Source organism: Pan troglodytes, chromosome 18 (assembly GCF_028858775.2).
Source record: "Pan troglodytes isolate AG18354 chromosome 18, NHGRI_mPanTro3-v2.0_pri, whole genome shotgun sequence".
Lineage (NCBI taxonomy): Eukaryota > Metazoa > Chordata > Mammalia > Primates > Hominidae > Pan > Pan troglodytes.
Window position 1 is genome coordinate 34900873 of NC_072416.2, and position 22376 is coordinate 34923248.

The window sequence follows — 22376 nt, forward strand, 5'->3', positions numbered from 1 at the left end:
GTCAAATCTTTTTTTTTTTTTTTTGAGACAGATTCTCGCTCTGTGGCCCAGGCTAGAGTGCAGTGGTGCCATCTTGGCTCACTGCAACCTCTGCCTCCCGGGTTCAAGGGATTCTCCTGCCTCAGCCTCCCGAGTAGCTGGGATTACAGGTGTGTGGCACCACATCCGTCTAATTTTTGTATTTTTAGTAGAGACAGGGTTTCACCATGTTGGCCAGACTGGTCTTGAACTCCTGACCTCAAGTGATCTGCCCGACGCGGCCTCTTAAAGTGCTAGGATTACAGGCGTGAGCCACTGAGCCCAGCCTAAATTCAATTATTAAACTCCTTGAGTTAATTAAAGGGTAGCCGGGCGCGGTGGCTCATGCCTGTAATCCCAGCACTTTCAGAGGCCGAGGCAGGAGGATCGCTTGAGCCCAGGAGTTCCAGACCAGCCTGGACAACATAGCGAGATCCTGACTCTACAAAAAACAGAAAAATTAGCCGGGCGTGGTGGCGCGTGTCTGTAGTCCCAGACACTCCTGAGGTTGAGGTGGGAGGATCACCTGAGCCCTCGGGAGGTCGAAGCTGCAGTGAGCGGAGAACGCACCGCTGCACTCCAGCCTGGGGACATTGAGGCGGTCTCAAAACAAAACAAAAACAAAAGGGGAGGGCGGGGGGAAGACTTAAAGACCCCTGAGCCAGGGCCATTATTATTTAACTTGGTCGGGTCTCTGAACCATTCGGAGGAAGCTTGGGTTTCTATCCTTCCCGACTGAGCCACAGACCTGAGTCTTGACTCCGGATAAATCACCCCAGACTGTTTTTCTGTCTGTGACACGGGAACGGCAGCTTCTGCCTCGCGAGGTGCAGAGAGAATGAGAAGGGCCGTGTGTGGCGCGCCTGACACGGTCAGCTCGCGGGTGGAGGCCCGGAGCAGAACGCCCTCGGGCGCCCGCCCTTGCAGCCGCACTGGAGACCGGGAATGGCTCCGGCCACGCCTCTGCCGACTGCGGCAACGCGAGGGACAGCTGGTCTCCGGGGTTGCAGCGTAACGCCCTCCTTCCCGGCCTCAGCTTTCCTGACTGCATAACGGGCATACAGTGGGTTCCATGGCGCAAGGGAGCTGAAGAAGCCGCCCGCCCCCAGCTCGCCCGGGATCCTCACGCCCCTATAAGGCCCCGAGGGGCCACGATGCTGCCCACAGCCCAGATCGCGAGTGCGGACCCTGCGGGAGGGTCTGGCCTAGATGCGAGTTTCCCGCCGCAGACCAGGCGAGGCCGCGCGACATATCCCCTACCCGCTTACTGCAGGCCGCAGACGGAGACAGTGCAGCCCTGCGCACTGCTGAGGTTGCCCGAGGTCTCGGCCTCGGCGGGTCGGGAACACGCGGCGCGCGCCTGCGCCCCAACCGGAAGTCCGCCACCGGCCGCTCTAGCACGCGCAGGGCTGCGTCGGTGGCCTTAACCCTTCCCAAGGCTGCGCCGCCCGCCTTTGTCTCCGCGGAGCGTCACAAAGGTTGGAAGGGTCGCGGGGCCTCTGGGTGCCGAGCTGCAGATGCCTCCACTGCGAGCACAGCCCTGAGACAGGGCCCAGGCGCCCAGCGGGGCTGGTTTCACTCGGTCCAGCCGCACCTACCCGTGCCCTCACCAGATCTTAAGATACAGACATTAAAACCCCCACCGGGCCGCGGCACAGGACAGCAGTTTTACTTTCTGTTTTTGGCATTGCATTGCCTCCATTTCCTAGAGTGCACGTAATAAATACCGCTGGTGATTCCAAAATATAAAGGTTGAAAATATTTACTTTACAAAAATTTGGTTCCCATACTGCTTTTAAGGCCATCCTCTGCACTTGGTTCCCGCTGCTCCTGATGTGGTTGAAAGATGGATGACCCCAAAGACGAGGAAAAGATTATTGGCTCCATTTTTTAGATGCGGCAGCCAGCTAAGGTCTAGACAGGGGAAGGGACTTGCCCCAAATCACAGTTAGAGCAAATCAGTCTGAATCAGGAATAACTCCATTCCTATCCCGCATCCTGCCCTTTCACTACGCCACAGCTGCCTGGCTGCCTGGAGGAACAAAGGAGGGCCGGGCAAGAACGCCATTACCAACTGCAAATCCACAGGCAAATGCAAGAGGACGGAAAGTAAGTTCTTGGGCTCTGCCCTTGTGCTGTACCCGGAGGGGTTCTGGGGTCACCAGCCAGGTGCATCCCTGCCTTCACAGCCATGCACAGCGACACCCAGTTAACTAATGGGGGGGATTATGCCACTTGCTGGGTATGCCTGTGCCACCAGTGCACTCACTCTGTGCCTGGGGAAATAACCACAGGATGAATCTGGGGATCCCCTGGGCCCACTGTGAAATGGACCTGAGCTAAAACTCCATTGATCACAGGACCTCAGGGATCTTTTGGGTCTCGAGAACAGAATTGGATGCTACAGGAGAAATGTAACCAGAAAAGGATTAGGATTTTGCCAGTAGAGAAAGGGAGATGTGCTTGCTTTCATTCATTTATCATTAATGAGCACCTACTGTATGCCAGGCACCACACTAGGCCCTAGGAAGACAGAGATTATGAGACAGATGTGGCCTTATTCTAGCAGGGGAAGTGAGATGAAGGAGGTGAGAAAGAGGAAGTATAGTGACTAACCAGGGACCTGACCTAGTTTGAAGGTCAGGGAACCTTGGAGGAGGTGAAATCAAACCCAAAGCCTGAGATAAGAGAGAGAAGGGGAGGGTGGAGGGAAGGAAAGGGCTTCACAGACAGAGGGAACGGGAGTGCTAACAGCCTGGCCAGCTTCCTTGTGGTAGAAGTTCTATGCATGAGTTGGAAGAAAGCTTGGGGAAAGGGGCAGGAGAGGTGGGCAGGGGCCAAATCCAGCAGGGGCTTTTCTACCATAAGGAACTTGGTGGGAGAACTCCATGGGCAAAAACAGGTGTGGAAGGGACCAAGAAGCCCATGTGGCTGGAGGGCAGGACATGAGATGAAGATGACTAGAGCAGGGAGTGAGGAGGTGGAGAAGGTGAGCAGAGGCCAAGGCTGGGAGGCCTGAAATGCCTGGCCGCAAAACTCAGCCATTAGCCTGGAGGCCATGCAAGTGAACAGCAAGGAGGAGAGTGGAACACCAGGGAGCGCGGTAGGGATTGCGGGGACTGAAGGGAAGAGACTCCGCCCCCAGGGCAGTCAGTGTTCTGCACCCCCTACCCCCCTACCCCACCAACCTCCGCCCCATGACCACTCCAGGAGGCAAACTCAGTATCTCAGAATATCTGCTTTCAAGGGTAGCTGGAGTCCAGATTTCTTTTTTTATTTTTGGTAGAGACAGGATCTTGCTCTGTCGCGCAGGTTGAAGGGTAGCAACACATAGCTCACTGTAGCCTCAACTCCTAGGCTCAAGCAGTCCTCCTGCCTCAGCCTCCCAAAGTGCTGGGGTTACAGTGTGAGGCATGTCACCCGGCCTGAGTCCAGATTTTTTTTTTTTTTTTTTTTTTGAGACGGAGTCTCGCTCTTTCACCAGGCCGGAGTGCAGTGGCACTATCTCGGCTCACTGCAAGCTCCGCCTCCTGGGTTCAGGCCATTCTCCTGCCTCAGCCTCCCGAGTAGCTGGGACTACAGGCGCCCGCCACCGCGCCCAGCTAATTTGTTGTATTTTTAGTAGAGATGGGGTTTCACTCTGTTGGCCAGGCTGGTCTCGATCTCCTGACCTCGTGATCCACCCGCCTCGGCCTCCCAAAGTGCTGGGATTACAGGCGTGAGCCACCGCGCCCAGCCTAGTCCAGATTTTTATATGAAATCACTTGATTTTAATGTTGCCAACATGTTCAACACCATGTAAGCCAAACAAATCACATTCACAGGCTCGCAGCTCCAAGCTTTGCAGCATGTTAGCATCACCTGAGGAGCTTGTAAAAATCCCAGGGCCCTTGGCCGGGCGCAGTGGCTGATGCCTGTAATCCCAGCACTTTGGGAGGCCAAGGCGGGTGGATCACCTGAGGTCAGGAGTTCGAGACCAGCCTGGACAACATGGTGAAACCCCATCTCTACTAAAAATACAAAAATTAGCCGGGTGTGGTGGCAGGCACCTGTAATCCCAGCTACTTGGGAGGCTGAGGCACAAGAATGGCTTGAACCTGGGAGGCGGAGGTTGCAGTGACCCAAGATCATGCCACTGCACTCCAGCCTGGGCAATAGAGCTAAACTCAAGACTCAAAAAAACAAAACAAAACAAAAAATCCCAGGGCCCAGGTTGCACATGATACCAATGTAAAATGTCTGGGGTGGGGCCGGGTGTGGTGGCTCATGCCTGTAATCCCAGCACTTTGGGAGGCCGAGGGAGACGGATCACAAGGTCAGGAGATTGAGACCATCCTGGCTAACACGGTGAAACCCCGTCTCTACTAAAAATAAAAAAATTAAAAAAAATTAGCTGGGTGTGGTGGCACGCGCCTGTAGTCCCAGCTACTCGGGAGGCTGAGGCAGGAGAATCACTTGAACCCGGGAGGCAGAGGTTGCAATGAGCCGAGATCGTGCCACTGCACTCCAGCCTGGGCGACAGAGCGAGACTCCATTTCAAAAAAAACAAAAATGTCTGGGGTGGCTGGGCGTGGTGGCTCACGCCTGTAATCCTGGTACTCTGGGAGGCCGAGGTGGGTGGATCACGAGGTCAGGAGCTTGAGACCAGCCTGACCAACATGGTGAAACCCCGTCTCTACTAAAAATACAAAAATTAGCTGGGCGTGGTGGCACGCACCTGTAATCCCAGCTACTCAGGAGGCTGAGGCAGAAGAATCACTTGAACCCGGGAGGCAGAGGTTGCAATGAGCTGAGATCGTGCCACTGCACTCCAGCCTGGGTGACAAAGCGAGACTCCGTCTCAAAAAAAAAAAAAAAAAATGTCAAGGGTAGAAGGCAGCCATCAGAATATTTAAATGATTCCCCAGGTGATTCCAGTATGCACACTACCAGAGACTACGTGCTTTCAGTTGCCAGGCACAGCCATGGGGAGCCATGGGAAGTTTTAGAACAGGAGAGGAGCCCAGTTTAGAGTTTAAGGAAAATCATTCTGTAGGAGGAACAGAATGTAATCTTGTGTGAAAAGGGTCCGGAAGCCCCAAGGGCAGTGGCAGGATCCTGCTAGGGTGGTGGTGATCAGCCATCCCAGTTTGCTCAAGACTGGGGTGTCTCCTGGGACATGGAACCTGCAGTGCTAAAACCAAGAAAGTCCTGGGCAAACAGGGATGCTTGGTCATGCTAGATTCTCCTGATGTAGTTCTGTTTTCCCAGATTTTTGGGGAGACTGATGCCACAGACTTCGCATTCTAGAAATTCCTAAGAAAAGGCTGTCCATCTCCCTGTGGTGCATTCACCTGAGTCTCTGAGCCCTGGCAGGGCCCGTCTCTTCTCCACCCAGCAGAGTGATCCTGGCCTATGGAATATAATTTAGCAGTAAAAAGGAACAAACTACTGATTCACACAATAATCCGGATGACCCTCAAGAATATTAGCCTGAGTAAAAGAAAACAGATGCAAAAGAGTTACATACTGCTTAATTCTATTTACATGAAGTTCCAGAACAGGTTCACCCAATCCGTTACTTTAAAACAATCAGGCCAGGTGTGGTGGCTCACGCCTGTAATCCCAGCACTTTGTGAGGCCAGGAGGATCCCTTGAGGCCAGGAGTTCCAGACCAGCCTAGGCAACACAGAGAGACTCCCCTTCTCTACAAAAAAAAAAAAAAAAAAAAAAAAAAACAAAAAAAAACTGGGCACGGTGGCTCACATCTGTAATCCCAGCACTTTGGGAGGCTGAGGCGGGCGGATCACGAGGTCAGGAGATCGAGACCATCCTGGCTAAAATGATGAAACTCCATCTCTACTAAAAATACAAAAAAATTAGCTGGGCATGGTGGCAGGCACCTGTAGTCTCAGCTACTTGGGAGGCTGAGGCAGGAGAATGGCATGAACCCGGGAGGCAGAGCTTGCAGTGAGCCAAGATCACGCCACTGCACTCCAGCCTGGGTGACAGAGCATGATTCCGTCTCAAAAAAAAAAAATTGTTAAGTAGTTGGGCGCAGTAGCACATGCCTGTGGTCCCAGCTACTCGGGAAGCTTAGGTGGGAGGATCACTTGGGCCCAGGAGTTCAAGGCTGCAGTGAGCTATGATCTAAAACAAACAAACAAACAAAAACACTTTACCCAGTTACTTGGGGGAGGACAGACATTGTGGCATCATTAAAGTTGTTTGAACAACAACAAAAAGGCTGTGTGCAGTGGCTCACACCTGTAATCCCAGCACTTTGGGAGGCAGAGGTAGGTGGATCGCTTGAGCCCAGGAGTTCAAGACCAGCCTGGGCAATATGGTGAGACCCCGTCTCTGCAAAAAATACAAAAAAAATTAGTGAGCTGTGAACATGCCACTGCACTCCACACTGGACAGCAGATCAAGGCCCTGTCTTATTAAAAAAGTCAGAACAGGCTGGGCGCGGTGGCTCATGCCTGTAATCCCAGCACTTTGGGAGGCTGAGGTGAGCGGATCACGAGGTCGGGAGATTGAGACCATCCTGGCTAACATGGTGAAACCCCGTCTCTACTAAAAATACAAAAAAAAAAAAAAAAAAAGTCAGTACAGCGGTTGACTCTGGGGAGTTGGAGATGAGAAGGGGGCAACGGGAACTTTCTGGCAAGTGATAGTGATGTTTTGTATTTGAGAACAGTTTCCTTATGCAGATGTATGCATTTGTTTTGTTCTGGTTTTATTTTTATTTTTATTAGACAGGGTCTTGCTCTGTTGCCCAGGCTAGAGTGCAGTGGTACAATCATAGCTCACTGCAATGTTGAACTTCTGGACTCAAGTGATCCTCTCACCTCAGCCTCCCAAGTAGCTGGAACTAAAGGTGTGCACCATCATGCCCGGCTAATTTTTTTTTAAGTTTTTGTAGAGATGAGGTCTCACTATGTTGCCCAGGATAGTCTTAAACTTCTGGACTCAAATGACCTTCCTGCCTTGGCCTCCCAGTGAGCCACCACACCTGGCACTATGCTTTTGTTAAAATTCACTGAATCGAGCAATTAACACCTATGCATTTTACTATATAGATATTTTACATCAAAGAGGGGGGAAAAAACCTGTGAATGAATACTGGGCTGTAGTTAACAATGTGCCTGCAGGCCGGGTGCCGTGGCTCATGCCTGTAATCCCAGCACTTTGCAAGGCCCAGGCGGGTGGATCACCTGAGGTCAGGAGTTCAAGACCAGCCTGACCAACATAGTGAAACACTGTCTCTACTAAAAATACAAAATTAGCTGTGTGTGGTGGCGAGTGCCTGTAATCCCAGCTATTTGGGAGGCTGAGGCAGGAAAATCGCTTGAACCCAGGGGGCAGTGGTTGCAGTGAGCCGAGATTGCACCTCTGCATTCCAGCCTGGGTGACAGAGTGAGACTCCGTCATACACACACACACACACACACACACACACGCACACACACACAAAACAAAAAATTAGGAACAAAACCTAAGTCTGATTATGCTTTTCTGCTCAGAACACTCCACGATACCCAGAGGAAAAGCCAAGTCTTGACACTGGCCTCTGAGCAGGGCGACCATAAGTTCTGCTGGCCCAGCTTCTGCCTGCCTTCCCAGCGTGATTAGTACTGCCCTTGTTTTCATTCTCCCAGTGTGAAGGATAATTTAAGTGCTTGCCCTGCCTGCGAGGCCCAGCTGACCTGAACTCACTCCCCTGCCCCTCCCTCCCTCCGCTCCAGTCACACTGGCTCTCCTTTGCCCTGGCCATTCCCTCTGCCTGGAATGCTCTTCCCCAGAAACTTGCAAGGCTCTCTCCCTCACCTCCTTCCAGCTTTTCTTCAGCCTTTGCCTCAGTGAGGCCCCTGCCTCGCCCCCGCTTAAAATCACACCCTGCTCTCTCCCCATCTCCCGTTCTGTGCTTGCTTTTTCCAGAGCACTCTAACTTCCTGCTTAGGATATAACTGCGTGAAGGCAGGTGCCATGAGGGCAGGGATTTTTTTTTTTTTTCCTGTGTTCTTTTTTTTTTTGAGACAGAATCTCACTCACCCAGGCTGGAGTGCAGTGGTGCGATCTCGGCTCACTGCAACCTCCGCCTCCAGGGTTCAAGTGAATCTCCCATCTCAGCCTCCCGAGTAGCTGGGATTATAGGCACCCACTACCAGGCCTGGCTAATTTTATTGTATTTTTAGCAGACATGGGGTTTCACCATGTTGGCCAGGCCGGTTTTGAACTCCTGACCTCAGGTGATTTGCCTGCCTCGGTCTCCCAAAGTGCTAGCCACCACGCCCGGCCATTTATTCTGTGTTCTTTAAGCTGCATCCTCAGGTCCTAGAACAGTGCCCAGCAAACAGTAAGCACACAATAAGTACCTATTGCTATGAATAAAGGGAATCCTCTGCCCTCCTGGGGCTTGCAGGCTGGTGCTGAAGAACCAAGCAGACAGGGACCACTACAAAGCAACAGCCACCACTCCACGACATAGCAGAGGAGGGGTAAGGGGCTGAGGGAAGGCAGAAGAGACACCCCAGAAGCTGAGACTTGAAAACTGCTTTGGCATCTGCCAGGCGAAGAGGGGAAGGGAGGGGCTTTCCTGGTGGAGCAGCCAGTGTGAGCAAAACCCAAGGGGTGAGAGATGGCAGCAGGCATCTGGGGGCTGTGAGCAGTTCAGAGAGTGGCTGCAGGTGTGGGTATGCAGCAGGCTGTGGGCTCCATCCTGCAGGTAGTAAGGACAGGAAGGTTCTAACTGGGGGCAGTGGCATGGACAGATTTGGGTTTCTGAAAGATTGCCCAGCTACTAGGTGGAGCATGGATTGGAGGTGGGCACCAGGAGGCTGTTAGTTTTGCTGGCACCTAGTAAAGCAGTGTTGCCCTGAAGAAAGGGGCTAACTGGAAAATTACTTAAGACAGAGACCTAACAGGACGTGGTGGTTCCTGGAAGGTGACTCTGACTCCTGGTGTCACCATCTTGGCTGGCTCCTGGGATGGTAGGAATAGGTTGTGGGGAGGATGAGGCTGGGGTCTCTGGGATATCCCAATGGAGATGTGATGCAGCCATTTGGCTCCTGGAGTCTGGAGGTGGGGGTGGAACTTAGAGTCAGAGAATGAGGAACTGTTGATTCAAAGGGCAGGTGGGACCCAGCAGGGAGAGTGTGCACAAAGAGAAGCAAGTCCAGGGCAAGAGACAGTTCCCAGACCAGGAAGAGGGGAGTGCCCAAGGACAGATGAGGGCTCAGAGGGGAGGAGTCAGTGAGCCCCAGAGGTGGGGCCCGAGAGCCAGGGGTAGAAGGATTTCCATAAATAGAGTGTGGAATTTGGGGAGGAGGTGGAAAGGGGAGACAGCAAGGTGGTAAATAAGGGCTGTGGCTCTGGAAGAGATAGCTTTTTAAGTTTACCATGTTCACTGTTTTTTTTTAAGATACAGGGTCTCATTCTGTCATGCAAGCTGGAGTGCAGTGGCACAGTCATATCTTACTGCCGCCTCAACCTCCTGGGCTCAAGCGAGCCTCCCGCCTCAGCCTCCCGCCTCAGCCTCCCAAAGTGCTGGGATTCCAGGTGTGAGACACCATATCCAGCCAAACTGGCTTTTTTTTTTTTTTTTTTTTTTTTTTGAGATGGAATCTCACTCTGTTGCCCAGGCAACCTCCGCCTCCCATGTTCAAGTGATTCTCCTGTCTCAACCTCCTGAGTAGCTGGGACTACAGGCATGCACCACCATGGCTGGCTAATTTTTGTATTTTTAGTAGAGACAGGGTTTCACCGTGTTAGCCAGGCTGGTCTCGAACTCCTGACCTCAAGTGATCCACCTGCCTTGGCCTCCCAAAGTGCTGGGATTACAGGCGTGAGCCACCACGCCAGGCCCAAACTGGCTTTTAAACCAGGTCAAAGTGCCGGGCGCAATGGCTCAGGCCTGTAATCCCAGCACTTTGGGAGGCCAAGGCGGGCGGATCACGAGGTCAGGAGATCGAGTTCATCCTGGTTAACACGGTGAAACCCTGTCTCTACTAAAAATACAAAAAATTAGCCGGGCGAGGTGGCGGGTGTCTGTAGTCCCAGCTACTTGGGAGACTGAGGCAGGAGAATGGCGTGAACCTGGGAGGCGGAGCTTGCAGTGAGCCAAGATCGCATCACAGCACTCCAGTCTGGGCGACAGAGCGAAACTCCGTCTCAAAAAAAAAAAAAAAACCAGGTCAAAGAATGGGGCATGAGAGGGTGGGGGCATGCCTGGGGGGAATCAGGACAGTTTCCTAGGCCCCGTGACCAGGAGAGGGTCAAGAATGGGGGAGACTCAAACTTTAGCTTCTCAGGGCTGCTCAGAAATGGACACCCTGTCTGGGGCCAGGCTTCTGTCCCCAGCCTCAGGGACAGGAGAGTCTCTGGTAACCTCATTTGTAACATGGGGCAATAGGACAAAACCTGCCATTTATTGAGCACTTATTACGTCCCAGGCCAAAGCCTGTCTCTCCATGTGTGGCCTAATTTAACTCTCAGAATACTCTCATCAGGCTGATGTCACTATTATCTCCTATCTCCATTTGTTTTTTTTTTTTTTTTTTTGAGACAGAGTCTCCCTCTTTTGCCCAGGCTGGAGTGCAATGGCGTGATCTTAGCTCACTGCAACCTCCTCCTCCCGGGTTCAAGAGATTCTCCTGCCTCAGTCTCCTGAGTAGCTGAGATTACAGATGCCCCGCAACCATGCCCAAGTAATTTTTCTATTTTTAGTAGAGACAGGGTTTCACCATGTTGGTTAGGCCAGTTTTGAACTCCTGACCTCAGTAATCCAACCACCTCAGCCTCCCAAAGTGCTGGGATTACAGGTGTGAGCCACCATGCCCGGCCTATTATCTCCATTTTATAGATGAGAAAACAGATGCACAGAAAGGTTCAGTCACTTACTCAAGGTCATACAACAAATGAATGCAGATGCTGAGATTCAAACCCGGAACCTGAATTCTGAGCTTCAACACTGCACCACTAACCCACACAAGGGACTTTCCCATTTACAGAACACTCTCCTCCCTCGGGAGTGGTTGAGGGGAGTCATGAGGTGGCCACACACCCAGCAAACAGCCGACATTACCATGAAGATGGCCCTCCAAAGAAGTCCACATCTGAATCCCCAGAATCTGTGCATGTGTTGCTTTATATGGCACATGGGCTTTTGCAGGTGTGATGAAACTAAGGATTGTGAGATAGGAAGAGTGTCCTAGATTATTCAAATGGGCCCAGTGTCATCACAGGGTCCTTGGAGGAAGGAGGCAGGAGAGTTAGAGAAGATGTGACGATGGAGAGAGATTGGAAGATGCTACACTGATTTGAGATGAGGGAAGGGCCACAAGCCAAGGAATGCAGGTGGCCTCTAGAAGCCGGAAAAGGCAAAGAAAGAGATCCTCCTCTGGAGGGAACTACTGCTGAGACCTTGACTTTAACCCAGTGAGACTAACTTTGGACTTCTCCAGAACTGTAAGAGAATCAATGTCTGTGTCTTTTTCTTTTTTTTTTTTTTTTTTTTTTGAGATGGAGTCTTGCTCCATCACCCAGGCTGGAGTATAGTGGTGCGATCTCGGCTTACTGCAACCTCCCGGATTCAAGCAGTTCTCCTGTCTCAGCTTCCCGAGTAGCAGAGATTACAGGCGCCCGCCACCATGCCTAGCCAACTTTTGTATTTTTAGTGGAGACAGAGTTTCACCTTGTTGGTCAGGCTGGTCTCGAACTCCTGACCTCAGGTGATCCACCCACCTCGGCCTCCCAAGGTGCTGGGATTATAGGCATGAGCCACTGTGCCTGGCTAATGTCTGTGGCTTTGAGCCCCTATATGTGTGGCAATTTGTTACAGCAGTGATAAGAAACAGTTACACTACATTGCAGCAAGCCTGGCTTCCCTGGACAGCACTGGCTCCACCAACACCACTGCAGCTGCTGTGGGAAGCATCCTTACATTTCCTTTGTTTGTTTAGACACAGGGTCTTGCTTTGTTGCCCAGATTTGAGCACAGTGGTGCAATCATCACTCACTGCAGCCTCAACTTCCTGGGCTCAAGCAATCTTCCCACCTCAGCCTCCCAAGAAGCTTGGACTACAGGCGCACACCAGTATGCCTGGCTAATTTTTTCATTTTTGTCTTGCTTTGTTGCTCAAGCTGGTCTCAAACTCCTGGCCTCAAGCAGTCCTCCCACCTGTGCCTCCCAAAGGCCTGGGATTACAGGTGTGAGCCACCACACCTAGCCTACAGTTTTTAATGCTTCTTTAAAGTTCCAATTTGGTCCCCTCTGAACCTCAGTATCTTTCTTTATTAAAAATAAAAATAGGGCCAATATACATGACCCTATAGGCACAGAGTGAGAGGGCCTTATATTACTCGAAGCTTCCCACAAACCCCTGGGGCAGATGAGGCCTAGTTATTGTTCCCATTGCTCAGATGAACAAACTAAGGCTGAGAGTAGAAACAGCCTGCCTAGAGCCACTCAGGGAGTAACAGAGCCAGGACTTGAACCAGGGCTTCTGACTTGAGTTCTAGCACAGAGGTTCATGTCTCAGAGCCCAGCTCACATGCCACCTCCTCAGAGAAGCCTGCCTGGAAAACCCCAGCCCATTCATGTATTCATTTATTCATGAAGCAGCTGCTAGGACTGCCCTGTTCCCAGTGTTGTGTGGAGACCCCTCAGGAGCCCACAGCCTCGTAGACAAGACAGACACACAAACCACGGATCCCAGAACAGCCTGATAAATGATGAAACAAGGAGAATGAAGCCCAAGGGGTTGCTGGAGCTCAAAAAAGGGGGAACTCACTGAGCCTGGAGTCAGGGAAGGCTTCTCGGAGGAGATGGTGATTGAGATGGGGATAAGTTAGACCCAACCAGAAGTGTGGCCAGGCATCCCAGATGGAGGAGTGGCTTCTTCAGGGCAGGGAATGGGTTGGTCATCCCAGGCCCCCAAGTCCCTCTGGGCCTCTGTGTTATTATGTATGAAACGTGAATAGGCTGGGCGCGGTGGCTCACGCCTGTAATCCCAACACTTTAGGAGGCCAAGGCAGGAGGAACACTTGAGCCCAGGAGTTCAAGACCAGCCTGGGCAATGTAGCGAGACCCCATGTCTACAAAAAATAAAATTAGCAGGCTGGGCATGGTGGCTCATGCCTGTAATCCCAGCACTTTGGGAGGCCGAGGCGGGCAAATCACTTGTGGTCAGGAGTTTGAGACCAGCCTGGCCAACATGGCAAAACCCAGTCTCTACTAAAAATACAAAAATTAGCCAGGCGTGGTGGCAGGCACCTCTAATCCCAGCTACTCAGGAGGCTGAGGCAGGAGACTTGCTTGAACCCAGGAGGCAGAGTTTGCAGTGAGCCGAGATTGCGCCATTGCACTCCAGCCTGGGCAACAAGAGCAAAACTCTCTAAAAAAAAATAGTGATAAATAAATAAATAAATAAAATTAGCTGAGTATGGTGGCACACACCTGTGGTCCCGGCTACTTGGGAGGCTGAGGTGGGATGTCAAGGCTGCAGTGAGCCATGATCGCACCACTGCACTCCTGCCTGGGCAACAGAACAAGTCTGTGTCTCAAAAAAAAAAAAAAAAAAAACAGAATCATGGCCTAGCTACCCAGAGTTTTGATAATTGTTAGGCCCAGGCGAGGGCTGAGCAGGAAGAGGGGTCCTGGGCCTCCCAGAGGAGGAGGTGAAGGTCGGGAGATAGGACAGACCTGGGAAGTACTGAGAGGCAGGGTCCTGGCTCAAGCCCCCACCCCACTCTGCCTTGTGGTGTCACTACAGGAAGGTCCTCTCAGAGCCTCAGTGACCACATCTGAGCAATGGAGCATGAGACAAAACTGTCTCCAAAGACCCTCCCCAGCCCTGACGGGGAAATGACATGACACAAAATTACAAAAGGGTCTTTATTTGTAAAAAGCCAAAGGGGCCCCTGGGGCAACAGGACAGGCAGGCCGGCTTCTCAGGGGTCAGGGGCATTTGGGCAGATGCGCTTGAGTGGGGGGGCGCCCTCCGAGTCCTCTGTGTCACCCTGGGCTGCCTCAGGGACAGGTGGCACTGGCTCAAAGACAGGGTAAGCTTCGGGGGCCTGGAGAGGAAGGGTGGACAGGCGTGAGCTCCACAGAACCCAGGCGTCCAGCCTCTGAGCCTCTGCCTTCTCCAAAGCCTCCACTCTCCTCCCCTCCTGGGCCCGGGAGGCAAGCCCAGGGCCAGATGCCCAGGATGCAGAGGAAGCAGGCACCAAAAACAACAACAACGACAGTGACACTGTGTGGAGGAACGAACCTGATATTTGATATTTCTGAAAATGCCTCGAGGTAGCCTCGTGAGAAATGTCAGAGTTTTATAAGGAATTTTCTTATGCTAATTATACAGTTAGATATTTTTTGATATTTTTTGAAAATGCATGGAGGAGCGCCATGATTTTGTCAGGCTTTATTTATTTATTTATTTTTGAGAAGGAGTCTCGCTCTGTCACCCAGGCTGGAGTACAGTGGCGCGATCCTGGCTCACTGCAGCCTCCGCCTCCCGGGTTCAAGCAATTCTCCTGCCTTAGCCTCCCGAGTAGCTGGGACTACAGGCACGTGCCACCACGCCCGGCTAATTTTTGTATTTTTAGTAGAGACGGGGTTTCACCGTGTTAGCCAGGATGGTCTCGATCTCCTGACCTCATGATCCACCCGCCTCCGCCTCCCAAAGTGCTGGGATTACAGGCGTGAGCCACCACGCCCAGCTTTGTCAGGCTTTTAATGGTCTCAATCAGCCCTGATCCAGCCCTCAGCACTTTGTCTCTGAAACACCCTTTCTTTTTCAGTCCCAAGAACCCAGCCCCTAAGCCTTCAGCTCTGTCCCAGGTCTGCCTCTCCTCCAGGCCCTCAGGACGCAGGCTCCAAGCCTTCGACTGCCCAGATCCCCCATTCCCTCCAAGACCCAGGAGTCCAGCCTTCTGGCCTCTCTCACCTCAGCTTCCAGCAGTTCTGGAACAGGCTCCTCCTTGGTCAGCATTGGGGGTTCGTCGGTGCTGCCAGCAGTTATGCCCCCGGGATCTGGAACGTCAAGGTAACAAACATCCCCTGAACAGCCACTCTGTGCCAGCAGCACAGACAGTGGGGGAAACAGATGGTCACAGGCCCCAGTCACAGAGGGCAGAGGGCCATGGGAGCAGAGAGGAGAGAGCAGGAAGCCTCAGGAAGCAGAGGAGGGAACACTGATGTGGGAGCTCGAGGGTGATGCGGTGGACAGGAAAGTATGACACGTGAGACAGAGGGAATGCGTGCTAAGTTGCCACAGATTCTGGGCTTGGACTGCCTGGGTTCAAATCCTGACCTTGGGCCAGCTACTTCATTTCCATGGGCCTCAGTTTCCCCATCTGTAAAATGGGGATAATGATAGTAATTACTTCATGTGGCTGTTGTGAGGGTCAGATGAGCGGATGCAGGTAAAGCACAGTGGCTGGCACACAGTAAGTGCTCAATAAATGCTTGCTACCATTTTTATATTAGCAAAGGTATACAACTGCTTGGCACTGTCTAGACCCAGACCCAGTCCACAGGCCCACATCAGGGTTTTCTTTTTGTGTGTTTGTTTGTTTTAGTTTTTGAGACAGAGTCTTGCTGTGTCGCCAAGGCTGGAGTGCAGTGGCACGATCTCGGCTCACTGCAACCTCTGCCTCCCAGGTTCAAGTGATTCTCCTGCCTCAGCCTCCCTAATAGCTGGGATTACAGGCATGTGCCACCACGTCCCGCTGATTTTTTGTATTTTTAGTAGAGACAGGGTTTCACATTCTGGGAGGCTGAGGCAGGAGGATCGCTTGAGCTTAGGAGTTTGAAACCAGCCTGGGCAACATAGTAAGACCCTGTCTCTATAAAGAATAACTACACTAATTAGCTGAGCATGGTGATGCATGCCTGTAGTCCCAGCTACTCAGGAGGCTGACTGAGCCCAGGAATCCAAGGCTGCAGTGAGCCGTGATCACGCCTCTGCATTCCAGCCTGGGCGACAGAGTGAGACCTTGTCTCAAAAAAAAAAAAAAAAAGCAAAGCTTAAAAAATGAAGGAAAAAGTTGTTCTGGCAGCTGTGTGGAGGTGACTAGAAGAGACCAGCTGGAACCAAAAACGGGTGAGAAATGGGAAGGCCAGGGACAGGGGGCCTAGGAGGAAGAGGTGCCAATCAGACGGGTTTGACTGCATGGAAGAAAGCAGAGCTGGCTGGGCACGGTGGCTCAAGCCTGTAATCCCAGCACTTTGGGAGGCCGAGGCAGGTGGATCACGAGGTCAGGAGTTCAAGACCATCCTGACCAACATGGTGAAACCCCGTCTCTACTAAAAATACAAAAATTAGCCGGGCGTGGTGTTGTGCAGCCTGTAATCCCAGCTACTCAGGAGGCTGAGGCAGGAGAATTGCTTGAACTTGGGAGGCGGAGGTTGCAGTGAGCAAGATCGTGCCACTGCACTCGAGCCTAGGTGACAGTGAGACTCCATCTCAAAGGAAAAAAAAAAGCAGATCTGATGAGGACACAGGCCCAAGATGCTGGCTCACTGGCTGAGTTACTTCTCTGGGTCTCAGTTTCCTCATCTATAAATAGGGATCATAACAAGATCATCACCCTTATAAGGTTGTAGTGAAAATTAAATGAGAAAAAAACACGTAAAGTGTTGGCTGGGCACGGTGGCTCACACCTGTAATCCTAGCACTTTGGGAGGCCGAGGTGGGCGGATCACCTGAGGTCAGGGGTACGAGACTAGCCAGGCCAACATGGTGAAACTCCATCTTTACTAAAAATACAAAAATTAGGCCAGGCACGGTGGCTCACGCCTGTAATCCCAGCACTTTGGGAGGCTGAGGCAGGCGGATCACCTGAAGTCGGGAGTTCGAGACCAGCCTGGCCAACATGGAGAAACCTCGTCTCTACTAAAAATACAAAATTAGCGGGGCATGGTGGTGCATGCCTATAATCCCAGCTACTCGAGAGGCTGAGGCGGGAGAATCGCTTGAACCGGGGAGGCAGAGGTTGCGGTGAGCTGAGATTGTGCCATTGCACTCTAGCCTGGGCAACAAGAACGAAACTCCGTCTCAAAGACAAACAAACAAATAAGCAAAAAAACAAAAATCAGCCGGGCGTGATGGCATGGCTGTAATCCCAGCTACATGGGAGGCTGAGGCAGAAGAATTGCTTGAACCTGGGAGGCAGAGTTTGCAGTGAGCCAAGATTGCACCACTGCTCTCCAGCCTGGGCAACAGAGCAAGACTTCATCTCAAAAAAAAAAAAAAAAAAAAAAAGGCTGGGCGTGGTGGCTCGTAATCCCAGCACTTTGGGAGGCCAAGGCGGGCAGATCACCTGAGGTCAGGCGTTTGAGACCAGCCTGGCCAATATGGCGAAACCCCAACTCTACTAAAAATACAAAACTAGCCGAGCATGGTGGTTCATGCCTATATTCCCAGCTACCCAGGAGGCTGAGGCAGGAGAATTGCCTGAACCCAGGAGGTGAAGGTTGCAGCGAGCTAAGATTGTGCCGTTGCACTCCAGCCTTGGCAAGAGTGAAACTCTCTCAAAGAAAAAAAAAAAAGAAAAGAAAAAAACCCAACCACGTAAAGTGTTTACCAGGGCACCTAGCACACAGTAAGAGCTCAATAAATACTAGCTGTTGTTATTCCTATTATTATTAATCACCCCTATGACTATCACTATTATTTATTCACTCAACAGATATTTACTGAGCACCTACTATGTGTCCCATATTATTCTGAGGATACAGTAGTGAACAAGATCACATACGGCCAGGCACAGTGACTCACGCCTATAATCCCAGCACCTTGGGAGGCTGAGACAGGAGGATCATTTCAGGCCACGAGTTCAAAACCAACCTTGGCAACTTAGCGAGACCCTACCTCTACAAAAAATTTAAGAATTGGCTGGGCATGGTGGCACACACCTGAGTCCCAGCTATTTGGGAGGCTGGGGCCAGAGGATCCCTTGAGCCCAGGAGTTTGAGGCTGCAGTGAGCTATGATTGCACCAGAGTACTCCAGCTTGGGTGACAGAGACCTTGTCTCTAAAAAAAAAGGGGGGGGGGGCCGGGTGTGGGTGTGATGGCTCACACCCGTAATCCCAGCACTTTGGGAGGCTGAAGGTGGAGGACTGCTTGAGCAAGTGAGTTTGAGACCAGCCTGGGCAACATGGTGAAACCTTATCTCTACAAAAAATACAAAAATTAGCCAGGTGTGGTGGCATATGCCTGTGGTCCCAGCTACTTGGGAGGCTGAGGCAGGAGGATCGCTTGAGCCCAGGAAGTTCAAGGCTGCAGTGAGCTATGATCACACCACTATACTACTCCAGCCTGGGTGACAGAGTGAGACCCTTTCTCAAAAAAAAAAAAAAAGGATCAATATGGGCCCAACATTCAGGAAACTGACATGAGAGTGAGGAGAAAGATAAACTAGTAAAAAATTAATTTACATGAAAATCTCAGACAGTGATATGTCTGTATAGATTCTAAGAGACCAGAGGAATGAGACTGTAGCTACAGGGAGATTCTGCAGGAGTCGGAAGGCGCCTTGAGGAGGGTGCACAAGACGGGGAGCAGGTATAGGGATGAGCTGGTAGGTTAGACTCTGGAGAAGACAGGACTTAGAGGAGAGAGCTCCTGGGAGGTACCTGGTCCTACCTCTCTCTTGGCCCAGCCGTGGGGGCTGAGCCTCCTCAGGGACCCCTTCTGGGGGTCCGGCAGGTGACACAGGGCGGCTGGGCTGGGGGGTGCCCCCAGGACTGGGCTCTGTGCCCTTTTGCAGGGAACCTTCCGAATGGAAACTCTGGTTGCTGTTCTCATCTGCGGGAGCAAGAGCCGAGATGGTTGGCCTGAGATCCCTAGTACACTCCTTCAGTCCCCACAGCCCCCCGCGTTTCAGGATCCCTACCTACCATTAAGATCCAGCAGGATGAGAGGGCCACCCCCTCGGGGACTGGCGCCCCTGCCCCGACGTTCCCGGCCACGGGATCTCTCTGCCCCGCCACCTGCCCGCCTTCGCTCCTGGGGGTTAGAGGATTAGGGTCAGAGCTCTTGGAAAGCCCCACCATACACCTAAGGAAACTGAGGCACTGAGAAGCAAAAGGGCTCGAACTCAGGGGGTGTGGAGCAGAAAAGAGGGCAAAAGGGGAGGAGCTGCTAATGATGGTTCCCGTCTGTCCTGCTGCATCTGAGGTCTTGGGGAGCTGGAGGTAGAGGTCAGGGTGGGGAGGAACTTGCCTGAGGTTGCACAGATGCAGGGCCTTGTGGGAATGGGGGTTGCTCACCTCCTCCTGGGGGTCCACCACTGGCACCCACTTGAAGATACGAAGGGAAGTGTCGCCCACAGTCACCCATCGCTTCTCCCTGTGGGAGGGTGGGGGGCTGGGTCAGAGAGGCCTGAGGGGAGACCCACCCCCCTAGGAGCTGGACACATCTGGGGGTACCTGCAGAGGTTGAGGAGGCACAGGAGGATAGCAACAGTTTTGCTAATGGGGCATAGTTACATGGAGGAAGAGAGTCCTGCAAACCCCAGGGCATAGGCGGTGGGTGCCTCTAGAGAGAGGATATGATTTGGGGCTCTGGCTCTGTGGACCCCTGGGGCACACATGGGGGGGCGTGGCTATGGGCCTGGCCCGGGATCAGAGCCCTGCAGATCCCGGGGCGCACTTGCAGGAGGGGTGTCAAAGCTTTAGGGGGCGGGGCACAAGAGGGGGCTCCCGCTCTGGGAGGACACGGCTGGGGATCACGCTTTGTAGACCCCCAGGAGTAGCCAGGCGAACGGGGACAGAGCCCTGTGGATCCAGGGCAAAGCTAGTGGGTGGAGATACACCGAACACCCGGGGCCCAGAGCTGGCGAGGGCAGCGTAGACGCCTTTGGTGCTGGTGGTCCCGCCGTGTCCCGTCCCTGGCCCCCGAGCAGCGCTCACCATCTCCGGACCTTCTCGATGGTCGCCATCACCTTCTTGATGTCATCCTTGGCCCGGCTCCGGGTCTCGGCCCGTACAGTCCGGCCGGCCATGCTGGCGGGGCTGGGGCTGGGGCCGGGGCCGAGCCCGCGGCGGGGCCGCCTCCCGTCCGGCGGGCTCAGGCTCGGCGCCAGGCCCAGGCGCCGCGCTCTCGGCCTGCCGTCCCCCCGGGAGTTGGCCGCGCCCTCTCTCGTCCCCAACGCCTCCGCGAGTCCCCGCCCCGTTTCCTGCCGCCGCGCCCCGCCCCGGCCTGTCCCCGGAGCGGCCCGGTGGCGCGGGCGGCCAGAGCCCAGGCCTGGAAGCCCGGCCGGCCCCGCCCCGACCCGGGCCCGCCCCCTTGGAGCGCCTGGACGCGGAGCGCCCCCTGCCCGCCGCCGAGAGCGGGAGTTGGGGACGGACGCGCGAGTTGGGGACGGAGAGCGGGAGTTGCGACCGGACGCGCGAGGCAGGGCCGAGGCCGTGTGTTCAGACCACGTGGGCGCGGGGTGCGCGACAGGGTCTGTGTCCTGCGCTGCGTGAGCCGCGGTGGGTGTCCGCGAAACGCTGTGTGTGGAGTGCGTGCGTGTGTCCGCCCTCGCCAGGCTCTTGGTCTACACCGCCCAACTTACTCAGTCATCCATTCATTCAACGGTCTTGTTAACTGAGTGCCAATTACGCTCCAGGCGCTGCGAATACGAGTGGGTCTCCACCACCAGAATGGCTAAAGTGAAAAAGACCGCACCGTGTGGAGGCGAGAAAGTAGAGCGACTGGACCTCTCTTGTATTTCTGGGGGAGTGTAAATTGGTAGAGACATTTTGGAAAACTGGCAGTTTTCTAATGAAGCCGAACATATGCCACCTCTGTGATCCAGCAGTTCCACTCCTAGGCTGTCAACACCCAGCAGAAATGTGTAGGTGTGAGCATCAAGAGGGTGCATGGGAATGTTCAGAGCCCTTTCATAACAGCCCCAAACTGGAAATAACCCATCAACAGAATGGAAAATGAATGATGCCCTACTCACTACCATGCACATAGACACAGCAACGGGATTGACATGCCCGGCTACACACAGCAACATAGACAAGTCGCATGATGAAATCTTGAGTGACAGAAGCCAAATACAACAGTACATACTAGATGGTTCCAGGTGTATTACGTTCAGAACCAGACAAAACTAATTTATAGTTCACCAAAGTCAAGATAGTGGTCGCCCTTAGGGTTGGGAGGGGACGAGGGGAGAGCTTCTGGGAGCTGATCCAGTTCTGTTGTGTAATCTGGTGCTGGTTCCCTGGGCATATGTATTCTGTGAAAATCCATCACATGACTTAAATAAAATGTACACTACTTAAATAAAATGAGTGTGTCTTGGTTGACTTTATTTGAGGCTGGCTTGTCAGCAGATAAGACCATGTCAAAATTTGTGCTGCTGTTGTGTGTGTGTGTGTGTTTCAAGGTGTGGCTGTTGTGTCTGTGAATTTGGGCGTGACCATGTCCAGAGGTTAAGGGTATAAGGGGTTAGGAGCATGGTTAAGACAGCATTTTTTTGAGCCAAGCTGCTTAGGTAAAATCCCAGCTGTGCTACACCTAACTGTGTTACCCTGGACAAGTCACTTCTCTCTATTCCGCATCTATAACACAGGAGTTAGTTAATATGCATATGGCTCTTAGAACAGTGCCCAGCACATGGTAAATGCCCAATAAATATTTACAGTTAATACACATGTGATTGTGGGCCCTACCAATTGTCTGGCTCAATTCTATCTGCTGTGCCCTCTCCAGTTAAACTCTTTCTTCCTTTATTCCAGCAATTGTCTGCTCACGGCGATACACACACCCACTCACACGAACACACGCACACACATGCACGCGCACATGCACACACGCGCACACCTGCACACTCACACGCACACAAATCCACTCGCACACACGCATGCTCACACGCACACACGTCCGCATGCACGCACACACGCAGACACACGCAAGCGCACACACACACGGGCCTCCTCGTCTTCATTCACAAACCCCATTAGCTGCTGTTGTCTATGGGCTTCCTCGACAGACCGCGGGCCCCTCGCGGGGGCCAGAAACCAAGTATGGATCATCCCTATGTGCCTTGCTTTCCGTCTACACCAGGTTAATGGGGTTGACGTATGGGTGTGACTTCCTGTCCAGGTCTCTGTAGCTTGTTCTCCTGGGGGTGGGGTGGGGGGGGGGGGTGTGTGATTGTTACTAGGCCTGCTAAGAAGAGGAGAGCAGTGTATCTGTCTCCCTCCTGGTGGGTGTGACAATGAGATTGGAAGCCATCTAAGATAGGCCAGGAGATATATGTCTGGACAAACGTGCCCCAAGCCTGACGGCCCCCATCGTAGCCTCCCTCGCAAGCCGCGCCCCAGACTAGAGAGAGGGCCTGCGCATTCCTGTCCTGCCAGTCCGGCAGT

At 52.9% G+C, this 22376-nt stretch overlaps 1 protein-coding gene, 1 long non-coding RNA gene and 1 other non-coding gene across 7 annotated transcripts in view; 2 read left to right on the forward strand and 1 right to left on the reverse strand.

Moving 5' to 3' along the window:
* Window positions 1-20262, reverse strand: part of BCL7C (BAF chromatin remodeling complex subunit BCL7C) — a 70889-nt gene extending 50627 nt beyond the window's left edge. The window contains exons 1-7 of one of the 5 annotated variants that reach the window (XM_054669314.2): window positions 19920-20258; window positions 19278-19356; window positions 18906-19014; window positions 18652-18813; window positions 14949-15034; window positions 6265-6357; window positions 5520-6147 (exon numbers count right to left, since the gene is read on the reverse strand). In XM_054669314.2, the coding sequence (XP_054525289.1) occupies window positions 6094-6147; window positions 6265-6357; window positions 14949-15034; window positions 18652-18813; window positions 18906-19014; window positions 19278-19356; window positions 19920-20011 (675 nt within the window). In that variant the 5' untranslated portion in view covers window positions 20012-20258 and the 3' untranslated portion in view covers window positions 5520-6093. Of the gene's footprint in view, window positions 1-5519; window positions 6358-13880; window positions 14077-14948; window positions 15035-18651; window positions 18814-18905; window positions 19015-19277; window positions 19357-19919 lie in introns of those variants that run through there. The other 4 variants (XM_054669315.2, XM_016929718.4, XM_016929717.4 and 1 more) reach the window with 4 other exon arrangements.
* On the forward strand, window positions 717-21293 carry LOC104002578 (uncharacterized). The gene is made up of 2 exons (XR_674931.4): window positions 717-2127; window positions 20621-21293. It is a non-coding gene; the product is annotated as an uncharacterized LOC104002578 (long non-coding RNA).
* MIR762 (microRNA mir-762) lies at window positions 19971-20045 on the forward strand. Its single transcript, NR_036038.1, has one exon. It is a non-coding gene; the product is annotated as a microRNA mir-762 (primary transcript).
* Window positions 21294-22376: the final 1083 nt, after the last annotated feature.